The sequence below is a fragment of the Danio rerio genome, chromosome 6, assembly GCF_049306965.1.
Source record: "Danio rerio strain Tuebingen ecotype United States chromosome 6, GRCz12tu, whole genome shotgun sequence".
Taxonomy (NCBI): Eukaryota; Metazoa; Chordata; class Actinopteri; order Cypriniformes; family Danionidae; genus Danio; species Danio rerio.
In genome coordinates this window covers 29,625,001-29,637,500 of record NC_133181.1, presented here as the reverse complement: position 1 = coordinate 29,637,500, position 12,500 = coordinate 29,625,001, and the positions used below count along the sequence as shown (strand labels likewise).

Sequence of the window (12,500 nt, the reverse complement as noted above, 5' to 3'; positions counted from 1 at the left end):
CCCGGTGGGTTCTTCTGCTGCTTTAGCCCATTTGCCTCAAGGTTGGACATGTTGTGTGTTCAGAGATGCTCTTCTGCATACCTGTTGTAACGAGTTGTTAATTCAGTTGCTGTTGCCTTTCTATCAGCTCGAACCAGTCTGGCCATTCTCCTCTGACCTCTGGCCTCAACAATACATTTGTACAGAACTGCCGCTCACTGGATATTTTCTCTTTTTCGGACCATTCTCTGTAAACCCTAGAGATGGCTGTTTGTGAAAATTCCAGTAGATCAGCAGTTTCTGAAATATTCAGACCAGCCCGTCTGGCACCAACAACTATGCCACGTTTGAAGTCAAGTCACTTCAATCAGCTTTTTCCCCATTCTGATGTTTGGTTTTAACTGCTGCAGATCGCCTTGAACATGTCTCCGTGCTTAAATGCATTGTGTTGCTGCCATGTGATTGGCTGATTGGAAATTTGCCTTAACGAGCAGTTTCACAGGTGTACCTAATAAAGTGACCGTTGAGTGTATACAGTATAATAAATTGTACTTGAGCTCATTGCTAAAGTTTTATTTTCATGTGGGCTGTTCTCTTTTTCCACAGAAATGCTTGTATAACTAATCCTGAAAAGAAACGACTAAAATAGCATTTTTATTAATTGAATTCTTATTTGCTTTTTAAGTATCAGGTCAGGTCAAAAAACTTTATCTTCATGTTGACAGTAACATAGCCAATGTGACAGTACATTGACCCCATATTTACAGTCTTTGCTGACAGAACAGACTGAAACACCGCAGCTCAAACATACTATATGCAGCATTGTAGACATGGAGCCAGGATCAGCTGTCAGTGCTGTACGGAGCCAGAGGGTTTTGTGTGGAGAGAAAATTCTACCTGCCGTTATAGTAATAAAAGAAGGCAAGATTCACAGCGTTCTGCCTGATTCAGAAGCGTCAGCACACGTGGCTGGAAAGGTGAGCTTAAGAATGCAACATGTGCCACCTGCTGGAGACTACATGCATAACTACATTTTAATGAAGGGTAAAAAAACACAAAATCACACTGCTATTCAGAGTAAAAACATAGATACATTGTGCAGTAAGATTTGACATTTTCTCCAAATTAGTATTCTAGTAAAATATTTTAAAAGAATTTGTCTTACTTTTCCTGCAAAGGTGGGGTAAGACAACAGTATTAAAGGCAACTCTTTTAAAATGCCGATTTACATTTACATTTACATTTAGTCATTTAGCAGACGCTTTTATCCAAAGCGACTTACAAATGACGACAAGGAAGCAATTTACACAACTATAAGAGCAACAATGAATAAGTGCTGTAGGCAAGTTTCAGGTGTGATTTAGGCTTTGATCCAAATTGTACCATTTGGTGACTGTCACTTTAAATTCAAATGAGTACTTTTCAAAAGAGGGAGGAGCTACAAATGCCTATGCATCAGCAGCATAGTGGCAGATTCAAAACAGGACTAACCTCTGTGAAACTTAACTTATCTGTCTCAGAAGAAGGCAGTCTATGGAGATTCCAGTGTTCATTTGTGTATTCTAAAACTTTATAATGCCTCTTATGCCTATTTTTCACAAAGTCCATCTGCTGTGTGTGTACAGTCCAGACGCAGTGCATATAAAACATGGATGAAGGAACTGACCATTTTGTTTTCACACAGCACGTTTGTAATGCATTTACTGTTGCCCCATTTAATCTGCAGTTTTTTGTAAAGTACGGAGACATTATGTTCCAGTGCCACAGAATGCTAGAGTGATGGGTCTCCGTAGTAAATCTGACTTTCATTCATATGTACACGAATGCATCAGACCGGACACGCAAGATCATGTGGCAAGTTTTGCAGATCGCTGCACTGGAAAGTTCAAGCTTAGTTAAAGCTGCGGTCACACTGGAGTTTAAGCTGTCATACGGTGCAGTGAAAAAGGGGCACGATTAAACAAGATAATTAGAAATTTTAAAAAAGTGAGCGATTGGTCTATATTTTACATTTCTGTACAGAGAGGTCGTGTTTTGATCATCGATTGGTCTCACGCAGTCACGTAATGTGATTTCACAGGTCAGAGTTCACCAAGCTTGAACTTTGCAATGCAGTGAACTGCGAAACTTCAGCAATGTCAAAAATACTATAGCAATTTAGAGTAAATACTATCATTTTTTACCCTTTCTATAATAAAGTACTTGAGCTAACCTGTTGTGGTAATTATAGTTGCTTTAGTAACACAACAACTATAGTTACTGAAATTAAACTACTGTGGTTTTCTACAGCTATACATAAATATTATACTACTCTTAACCACAGTGTACTGTAGTAAAACTAAATCACACTACATTATTTGTTACAGTTTATCATCAGTTCACTTTAGTTAATACAACAGCAACCTCTGGCATTTGTAACAAGTTGTAAATGCAATACCATACAGTGAAATACACTTAATGGTTTAAAACACTATAGTAATTGTATAAATTACTATTGTATTTTTTTCATGTGGGCAGGTTTAATTAATAGTATATAAATTAATCAATAGATTCAAATCTATTAACAGATTACTTCAATAGTTTGATAATACAACAGCATCTTTATAACAGGTACTGGATGTGGGTGACAGTCTGATAATGCCAGGTATAGTGGACAGTCATGTCCATGTAAATGAACCAGGTCGCACTGACTGGGAAGGGTACTGGACCGCCACACGAGCAGCTGCTGCTGGAGGCATCACCACCATTGCAGACATGCCACTGTGAGTACCCTTAAAATCTACAGACTGAAGCGACAATCCATTTACAACAGACTGTAGAATTAGACAAACTGACAAGTTGTTGTTTTATTTATTCCTCCTTCCATACCTCCACAGAAACACAATCCCACCAACTACTACTCTTAGAAACTTTAATGAGAAGCTGTGTGCTGCTACAGGGCAGTGCTTCGTAGACACTGCTTTTTGGGGAGGAGTCATTCCTGGCAACCAGGTACTTGCTTTATATACTACAAATTGTTAATTAAGGGATACTTTTTACAGTACACACTCTCAGAAATAAGGTACAAATTTGTAAAAGGTACAAATTTGTACCTAAAAGGTCCATATTAATACCGCAAGGGTACTTATTGGTACCGAAAAAGTACAAAAGTGTTCCTCTTAGTACTAATATATACGTCTGAGGTACCAGTATGAACCCTTCAAGCACAAATGTGTACCTTTTGAAAAGGTAACACCCCAGTGACAGCTCTCGTACCTTTATTTCTGAGAGTGTAGTTGACAGTTCGTTACTATCCACAAGGCAGGTAAGATGTTGAGACAGATAATCATGTATACAAAAGATATGCTATGTTAGTGTAATGAGTGATGATTAATCAGAATGATGACAGCTGTAGATGGTAGATTGGCACAATGCATAATGGGAAGTGTAGTCCGGGTGAAAGGCAGAGGTGATATTTGGAGTGGCCCCTAGTGAGTCTTATGGGCACTCCAGCTAGAACTCAAAACATTAACAAAGACTAAAACTTGCCTTTTTCTGCCCATCATATTGTTTTTTTTTTTCTGTCACAGATGGAGTTAAAGCCGATGTGCCAAGCTGGTGTGGCTGGATTTAAGTGCTTTCTGATCCACAGTGGAGTAGAGGAGTTTCCTCATGTAACCGATGCTGATTTGCATGCAGCTATGAAACAGCTCCAGGGCACGAACAGCGTTCTGCTGGTAAGCTTATTTATTTTCTGCTCACCCCAATTTTTTTAGCTTGGTATCAGATTTCATGGAACATTTCTGCCACAATGAATATCTCACATCACTGTCCACCAATGTTAAAGTGGGGCAATATTAAGGCTTAACCGTCAATGAAATCCTTTTTTTTTTTTTTTTTTTTTGCTTAATTTGTTGTTTTTTTTCTTGGCTTTTCAAGAAATTCCACTATACAACTGTTATCTCCCAGTAGTTAATTTGTTTCCTCAACATTTCTGGCATGATGTGTAACTCACTTCACTGAACCAATATTGGGGTATAATTGTCAATGAAATCAGGTAGAAACATATCTTAGTATGCAACAATAAACATGAATTAAAAACTAGAAAATTATCTGAAATTATGATTTATACTGAACTTAAATAGATGTTATGCAATAACAATCCCCTATTTGGTTTAGTTTCATGCAGAACAAGAACTCTCGCATCCAGTTGCTGAGAAAGGAGGTATGTGAATAAACATATGACCCTGAACCATAAAACCAGTCTTAGGGTGCACGGGTATCATTTTTGCATTGACCAAAAATACATTATAACAGTAAAAATGTTTGTTCTTTTATAACAAAATCTTTTTGGACTGCTATAATTGTTATATTAATTAACTTTAAACATGATTAGCATTTTGATGTTGACTTTGATTTTGAACCCTCAGAATGCAGATTTTACAATAGTTTTCAAATAGTTGTATCCCACCCATTTACATTTAGTCATTTAGCAGACGCTTTTATCCAAAGCGACTTACAAATGAGGACAAGGAAGCAATTTACACAACTATAAGAGCAACAATGAATAAGTGTTGTAGGCAAGTTTCAGGTCTGTAAAGTCTAAGAAGGAAAGTATTAGTAATTTTTTTTTTTTTGAGTACAGTTAGTGGTATATCCAAAGAGGCAATTGCAGATTAGAAAGTGAAGTGGAGACTAAATAGTTGAGTTTTTAGTTGTTTCTTGAAAACAGCGAGTGACTGATGCAGTTAGGGAGTTCATTCCACCAACTGGGCAGATTGAACGCGAGCGTTCGGGAAAGTGATTTCTTCCCTCTTTGGGATGGAACCACGAGGCGATGTTTATTCACAGAACATAAGTTTCTGGAGGGCACATAGATCTGCAGAAGTGAGAGCAGATAAGAAAGAGCAAAGCCAGAAGTCGCTTTGTAGGCAAACATCATAGCTTTGAATTTGATGCGAGCAGCAACTGGCATCCAGTGCAAACGGATGAGCAGCGGAGTGACATGTGCTCTTTTAGATTCATTAAAGACCACTCGTGCTGCTGCATTCTGGAGCAGCTGAAGAGGCTTGATAGAGTTAGCTGGAAGCCCCGCTAGTAGAGAGTTGCAGTAATCCAGTTTGGAGAGGACAAGAGATTGAACAAGGAGTTGAGCTGCATGTTAAGAAGGGTCAGATCTTTCTGATGTTATAGAGTGCGAATCTGCACGATCGAGCAGTTCTAGAAATGTGGTCAGAGAAGTTTAGTTGGTCATCAATCGTTACTCCAAGGCTTTTCACCCTTTTAGATGCAGTAATAGTTGCCCCATACATCTGGATTGAAAAGTTATGGTGTAGAGTCGGATTGGCAGAAACTACAAGCATTTCCGTTTTTGCGAGGTTCAGCTGAAGATGATGATCTTTCATCCAGTGTGAAATGTCCAGCAGGCAGGCTGAGATGCGAGCTGGAACCGAGGGATCATCAGGATGAAAAGAGAGGTATAGCTGGATATCATCAGCATAGCAGTGGTAGGAGAATCCATGTCTCTGGATGACTGGTCCTAGAGATGTCGTGTAAATGGAGAAGAGAAGTGGCCCAAGAACAGAGCCTTGAGGTACCCCAGTGTTTAGATGCTGTAGGTTGGACACCTCTCCCCTCCAAGACACCCTGAATGACCTGTCAGAGAGGTAAGATCTGAACCATTGTATAACAGTGCCCGCAACGCCCAGTGACTCAAGCGTAGATAGCAGGATCTGGTGGTTTACAGTGTCAAAAACAGCTGACAAATCCAGCAAAATGAGGACTGATGATTTTGAGTCTGCTTTAGCCAGTCTGAGATCCTCCACGAGAGAGAGCAGGGCTGTCTCAGTTGAGTGGCCTTTCTTAAAGCCGGATTGCTTGTTGTCCATGAGATTGTTTTGAGTAAGAAAGTCCAGGACTTGATTGAACACTACTTTCTCCAGAATCTTGGCCATGAATGGAAGCAGGAATACCGGTCTGTAGTTTTCAAGTAGCATATGGTCCAGGTTGGGTTTCTTTAGCAGTGGGGTTACCCTAGCCTGCTTAAATGAAGTGGGGAATAAACCAGAGTCAAGAGATGTGTTAATTATGTGAGTCAGTGTTGGTATGACTGCAGGAGAGATGGCTTGCAAGAGATAAGAGGGAATGGGATCAAGTGGACAGGTGGTTGCATGGCTAGATAGCACGAGTTTGAACACCTCAGACTCAGAGGGCTGAGAAAAAGAGGTGAGTGTGTGTGGTGTTGGTGGTGTATCTTGCGTGTTTGTTGTAGGTGCAGCAAATTGAGCACTGATTTTTGCAGTTTTGGTGCAAAAGAATGTAGCAAAGTCATCAGTATTAAGTGTGGAGGAGGAGGATAGAGGAGGGAGGAAATATCTTATATCATAACAAACGATACATCAATAGAATGCTCATTTAATCAATTTTCAGGCTGGTTTTGTGGTTCAGGGTCACATATTTAGCATTCATTAGACCTCTAATCAAAATCATGAACATTTCTTAATTTAAAACAAATGTTTTGGTTTTTCTCTTGTTATGCAGATCCGCAGGAATATTCCACCTTCCTAAAGTCCAGACCTGACATTATGGAGCTTGAGGCCATCCATACAGTCATTGAGTTCTGCTTACAGTATCAGTATGTTATGCTTGATAAAGTCTTAAAGTCTCAATTATCTGATGGCTGTTTCGACATATCAGAGCAGCCAATCCAGAGATGAAGGGTCACATGTTCTGTTCTTATAATCAGAGTGCGATGCCACATTGTGCACCTGTCATCTGCTGAGCCTCTAGAGCTCATTAGAGCAGCGAAGCAAGCTGGAGCTCCATTGACAGTGGAGACCACCCACCACTACCTTAACCTGTCAGCAGAGGACATTCCAGGACGGGCCACTCAATTCAAATGCTGCCCCCCGATACGGGGCACGGCCAACCAGGTGTCCAAAAACACACACTAAAACAGACCGAATTTTTATTTTATTCAAATCAAAATGTCAGATTTTTTTTACAAATTGGGCATCACTATAAGCAACTTAATTCATGAGTTTAAATACTTTTAATATTGTTTTGTTTTCTTTAATTATTATTAGTGACCCAGGGCCACAAATATATTATATTTTAGAAGTCCTAATAGGCCACGGATTCGAATATTATTTTCTCTCTTGTTTTCTTGTGATAACGACTTAATTATCTTGTGATTTCGACATAACTCATTTAGTAGTGATCTCGACATAACAAAACGTTGTTTTCTCATTATCATGACATAATTTTTTCATTATCTCAGTGTAACAAAAGTTTACAACTTATTTTTTCGGCTAATACAATGTTAGATGCATATCATATAGTTTGCAGCTTTCACTTTTTAAAATAATTGTAAATTACTGGAAACGGTAGAAACGGTCAAACAAAATGTTAAAAATTTGCATTAAAACTAAATCAAAATGAAAAAACAAACACAAAACAAAAACATTCATCATAACCTAATTCATACATGCAACAATTTATTTTGTGCCATCTAAAACCTACGCTCTAAAAAGGTAACAGTTGAGGGGATGGATGGATGGATGGATGGATGGATGGATGGATGGATAGATATATACTGTAGATAGATAGATAGATAGATAGATAGATAGATAGATAGATAGATAGATAGATAGATAGATAGATAGATAGATAGATAGATAGATAGATAGATAGATAGATAGATAGATAGATAGATAGATAGATAGATAGATAGATAGATAGATAGATAGATAGATAGATAGATAGATGAAGTTGTCATAACGAGAAAACAACTTTTTTGTCGAGATTGTGAGAAAATAAAGTCTTGATCATGAGAAAACAATAGAGAAAAAAATATTTAAATGCATGGCCTGTACGCCTTTGTAGGAAATACAATTTATGGTACAATACTATGAACATATTTTAATTATTTACTGTAAATATGTCAAAGCTTATCTTGATCAATATTATGCTTTGCTAAGTACTTAATCTGTACTACTTAAATGCAATCTTCTCAATATTTAGATTATCAGACCCTCAAATATACTGTTAAAACTTTTACTGAACTTTTCTATTCATCTCAACTTATATCAGAGTAAAATATTAAGTTAAACTTTGCACATCTTAATGTCGTTGAAACCTAATAAACTTGTTAAAATAAGTTAAATTAAAATAAAAAACAACATGTCATATGATTTTTACTGTGTACTTGCATCTTTGCCAAATATTGTCCAGATTATTGTCCAAATATAAAAATATAATATATAAAAACTAATAAATAGATCTAGGTAACATTTACATATTTTATGCTGTTTTTAAATCCTACTCAAAGTCTGAAACTTAGTCATTATTATTATTTGTAATTCAAAATAAATGGTATACATTTTCAGAGCAGCTTTTTTGTATTAACTTCCACAATTCATGACTTTACTGCATTTATCTGCCATTAATAAATCTGTTTCCTCATCAGGAGCTGTTGTGGTCTGCACTTAAAGCCGGTGACATTGATATGGTTGTGTCAGATCATTCACCATGCACACCTGACCTGAAGTGTTTGGACAGTGGCGATTTCACACAAGCGTGGGGCGGGATCTCTTCCCTGCAATTTGGTAGGTTGTCATTTTACCAATACGCTCATACACTCTATGAAGGCCAAAGTCCTGCGTAAACAATGCTCTACTAACAGTTTACCAGTAATACCAATGATTAACTTTGAAACTGACATTCAGCGATCATGTCACAAATAGTGCCAATTCCCACTTCTGGCTTACTACCTGCTGCCTATTATTAAGATATTGGTTGTTTATTAGCACTTATAAAGTATGATCTTATTCTACATCCCTAATCAATGAAAATTAACTACAAAATATGTAACTTGGTTTACAAAGAGCTTAATAAGCTTAATATATTCACTTTCCTAGAATTCCCTGCATATCAGTTATGTTTTTCTTTTACTATTGGTTCATTCTTGTTTTGTTTTTCTCATCAGTTATGTACATTGGTACATCATTTTTTTTAACAAATGTTTATTGCATTAATTTAAGTTCAAATGTGTTAACATGATGTTTAGTAGTTTAGTAGTGAATGATAGTGAGCACTTATTAGTATGTTTCTCTGCTTGTGAAAAATGTGATGAGCATTGGTTTATCATTTGTCACCACATTTTATTGTTTTAACAAAAAACATTGTCAAATTGAAATACGGTAATTTACATTAAAATTGTCAAATTTATTTTATGGCTTTTGCTAGTTTAAACCGTAAAATTCTGACAAATACACCTGCTGTTTTTACCATAAATCTAACAGATTGTTTTTACAGTGAACTTACTATTAACAAGAAACTATTTTTTGTTGTTTATTGTACTTGAAAGTCTTATATAATGGTTTGTTAATGGGAAGAATTGTACTTTAAAATAAAATGCAGCCAAACATATTTAAAAATAAATAAAATCTATGATTAATTTTTTTTTTTTTTTGAAAACTGGTAACCATTGACTTCTATGGTATTTGTTTTCCTACTATAGATGTCGATGGTTACAGGTTTGCAGCATTTTTCGAAATATCTTGTTTGTTTTTAACAGAAAAAAGAAAATCATAAAAGTTTGAATTTAAAGTATATAGTGAAGATTTCCATTCTACTATCCCTTAAAAAATATTTTTATTAGGTTTGACATACTTTTTCTAACCAGAACAATGAAATAATTTTTGTTTATTATTGACACTTGGATTAGATACAATTTTATGATTAACTATAATTCCACAGAAATCCATTGTATGACTAAATACACAACGAAATCTAAGAATTAAAAGTCTTATATAATGGTTTGTTAATAGGAAGCACTGTACATTAAAATAATATGCGGCCAAAAATATTTAAAAAATAAACAAAATCTACCATTGCAGAAATAAAGGCATGTGAATTAATGGATGTGGCATAGAGTCCAGCATAAACTTTTAAAGATCACATTGTATGACCAAAGTCACAACAGAAAAAAAAAATAATAATCTCCTGCCACAAAACATGTTCAAACTAAAGAAATCGTCATGGTTTGGTGTTACTTTGCAGAATCAGGTCCTAAACTATTAGGGAAGCTCAAACCCACATGTATCAGAACATTTTCAAAATCATGAAGGGCCATTTGTCTGACAACTATAGCACAACAGAAGTTGGGTGATGCAACAGGACAACGACCCAAAGATCAGGATAAATCAACAGCAGTGTGGGTTCATCAGAGGAAAATAGCCTTTTGGGGTGACCAAGTCAGAGTCCTGGAGCCAGATGCACCAGCAGTGCACAAGTCGAAACATCCTAGTTGTGACGAAAAGGGACACTAAGTTACAACTTGCACACTACCAAATATTTTTGTGTTGCACCACTGAACTTACAGTGCATCTGGAAAGTATTCATAGCACTTCACTTTTTCCACATTTTTTCATGTTACAGCCTTTTTCCAAAATAGATAAAATTGATTTATTTCCTCAAAATTCTACACACAATACCCCATAATGACAAAGTGAAAAAAGATTTTTTTGAAATTGAAAACCTAAAAAAAAAAATCACATGTACATAAGTATTGTCAGCCTTTTCTCAATTCTTTGTTGATGCACCTTTGGCAGCAATTATAGCCTCAAGTCTTTTTGAATATGATGCCCCAAGCTTGGCACACCTGTCTTTGGGAATGTTTGCCCATTCCTCTTTGCAGTACCTCTCAAGCTCTATCAGGTTCGATGGGAGTCGACGATGTACAGCCATTTTCAGATCTCTCCAGAGATGTTCAATAGGTTTTAGGTCTGGGCTCTGGCTGGGCCACTCAAGGACACTCACCGAGTTGTTGGGAAGCCACTCCATTGACATTTTGGCAGTGTGCTTTGGGTTATTGGGTTTTCATTCAGGATGTCTCTGTACATGCATTCATCTTTCCCTCTATCCTGACTAGTCTTCCAGTTTCTGCTGCAGAAAAACATGCCCACAGCATGATGCTTCCACCACAATGCTTCACTGTAGGGATGATATTAGCTTGGTGATGAGCGGTGCCTGGTTTTTTCCAAATGTAATGCCTAACATTCACTCCACAGATCAATCAGATAAAAAAAATTGTTTCCTAAGGTCTGAGAGTCCTTCAGATGCCTTTCGGCAAATTCCAGGCAGGGAGTGGCTTCTGTCTGGCCACTCTACCCTACAAGCCTGATTGGTGGATTGCTGCACAGATGGTTGTCCTTCTGTAAGGTTCTCCTCTACACAGAAGAACATTGGAGCTCAGACAGAGTGACCATTGGGTTATTGAACACCTCCGTGACTAAGGCCCTTTTCCCCTGATCTTTCAGCTTAGATGGCCAGCTCTAGAAAGAGTCTTGGTTGTTTCAAACATCTCCACGTACAGATGATGGAGGCCACTGTGCTCATTGGAACTTTCAGAGCAGCAGAATTTTTTCTGGTAACTTCCTCAGCCTTATCTCAGAGGTCTACAGACAATTCTTTTGTCTTCATGCTTGGTTTATGCTTTGAGATGCACTGTCAACCCTGGGACCTTATATAGACAGGTGTATGCCTTTTCAAATCATGTCCAATTAACTGAATTTACCACAGGTGAACTCCAATTAAGCTGCTGAAAAATCTCAAGAATGATCAGTGGAAACGGAATGAGCTCAATTTAGAGCTTCACGGCAAAGGCTGTCATTACTTCTGTACATGTGATTTTTCTTTTCTTTTTTTTATATAAATTTGAATAAATTTAAAAAAATCTTTTTTCACAATGCCATTATGGCGTATTGTATGTAGAAAAAAAAAACAAGTTGTAAAAAAAAAAAAAAGCGCTATGAATACTTTCCTGATGCACTGTAGTTTAAATGGAATGCTATGTTCCTACTAAATATTTACGACAGTCTCCGCCATGTATTACGGTAGAAAATGGATGACAGCAAGATTAGTTTACATTGAGGAGCTCATGATGTTCTTTAAGAACCATCTGCCTTTGCTCACAGCCTTAAATTTTCCCCAAATCTCATGTTTGTTTGTTTGCGATAGAAGACTTCAAACTTCTTTCAAGTGTTTTGTGTTGTTGGCTCTCAGTCAGTTATAACAAATAGGCTATTTCTTCATGACTTGAGTTTTTCCTCCTGTTCTTTTTACTTTCCTGTGTAGGTGTTTTCATTTCAAGTTTAAGGTTTTGATAACTTTGTGTATTGCGTGCATCTGTTTTTTGTTAAAGACTGTAAAGTAATATAGGCCTACTATAAAAGATGTATTTTGTTATTTCATTTTCATAGGACACTTAGACAGACAGACAGATGCATTATATGCATGGTTTATATAGAACTTACGAACAGCTGGCGCAATCCTACCCTGGTCTGTAACAAAATTTAAACTTTTTGTCTATTACTGCCACTTGAGTGAAATAAAACTTTGAAGTTTTCAAACATAAAAATGCACTATATTTATGAATTCAAGCACTATTATTAGTTAATAAAGTACATCCATAGTAGGAAAAACAAATGCCATGGAAGTCAATGGTTACAGGATTTCAAGATTTTTCAATGTGTTTTTGT

General features: G+C 36.8%; 1 protein-coding gene and 1 long non-coding RNA gene across 2 annotated transcripts in view; one reads left to right on the top strand and one right to left on the bottom strand.

The window, feature by feature from the left end:
- The window catches only part of zgc:103559, a 14,936-nt gene that overhangs the window by 1,410 nt on the left and 1,026 nt on the right, over nt 1-12,500 (top strand). The window contains exons 2-9 of the mRNA NM_001431089.1: nt 747-956; nt 2,590-2,741; nt 2,856-2,970; nt 3,549-3,695; nt 4,138-4,183; nt 6,499-6,592; nt 6,704-6,890; nt 8,426-8,564. Coding sequence (NP_001418018.1) covers nt 810-956; nt 2,590-2,741; nt 2,856-2,970; nt 3,549-3,695; nt 4,138-4,183; nt 6,499-6,592; nt 6,704-6,890; nt 8,426-8,564 — 1,027 coding nt within the window. The 5' untranslated portion in view covers nt 747-809. The remainder of the gene's footprint in view (nt 1-746; nt 957-2,589; nt 2,742-2,855; nt 2,971-3,548; nt 3,696-4,137; nt 4,184-6,498; nt 6,593-6,703; nt 6,891-8,425; nt 8,565-12,500) is intronic.
- The window catches only part of LOC141386283 (uncharacterized), an 8,607-nt gene continuing 5,208 nt past the window's right edge, over nt 9,102-12,500 (bottom strand). The window contains exon 3 of the long non-coding RNA XR_012407971.1: nt 9,102-10,263. This is a non-coding gene — a long non-coding RNA (uncharacterized lncRNA). The remainder of the gene's footprint in view (nt 10,264-12,500) is intronic.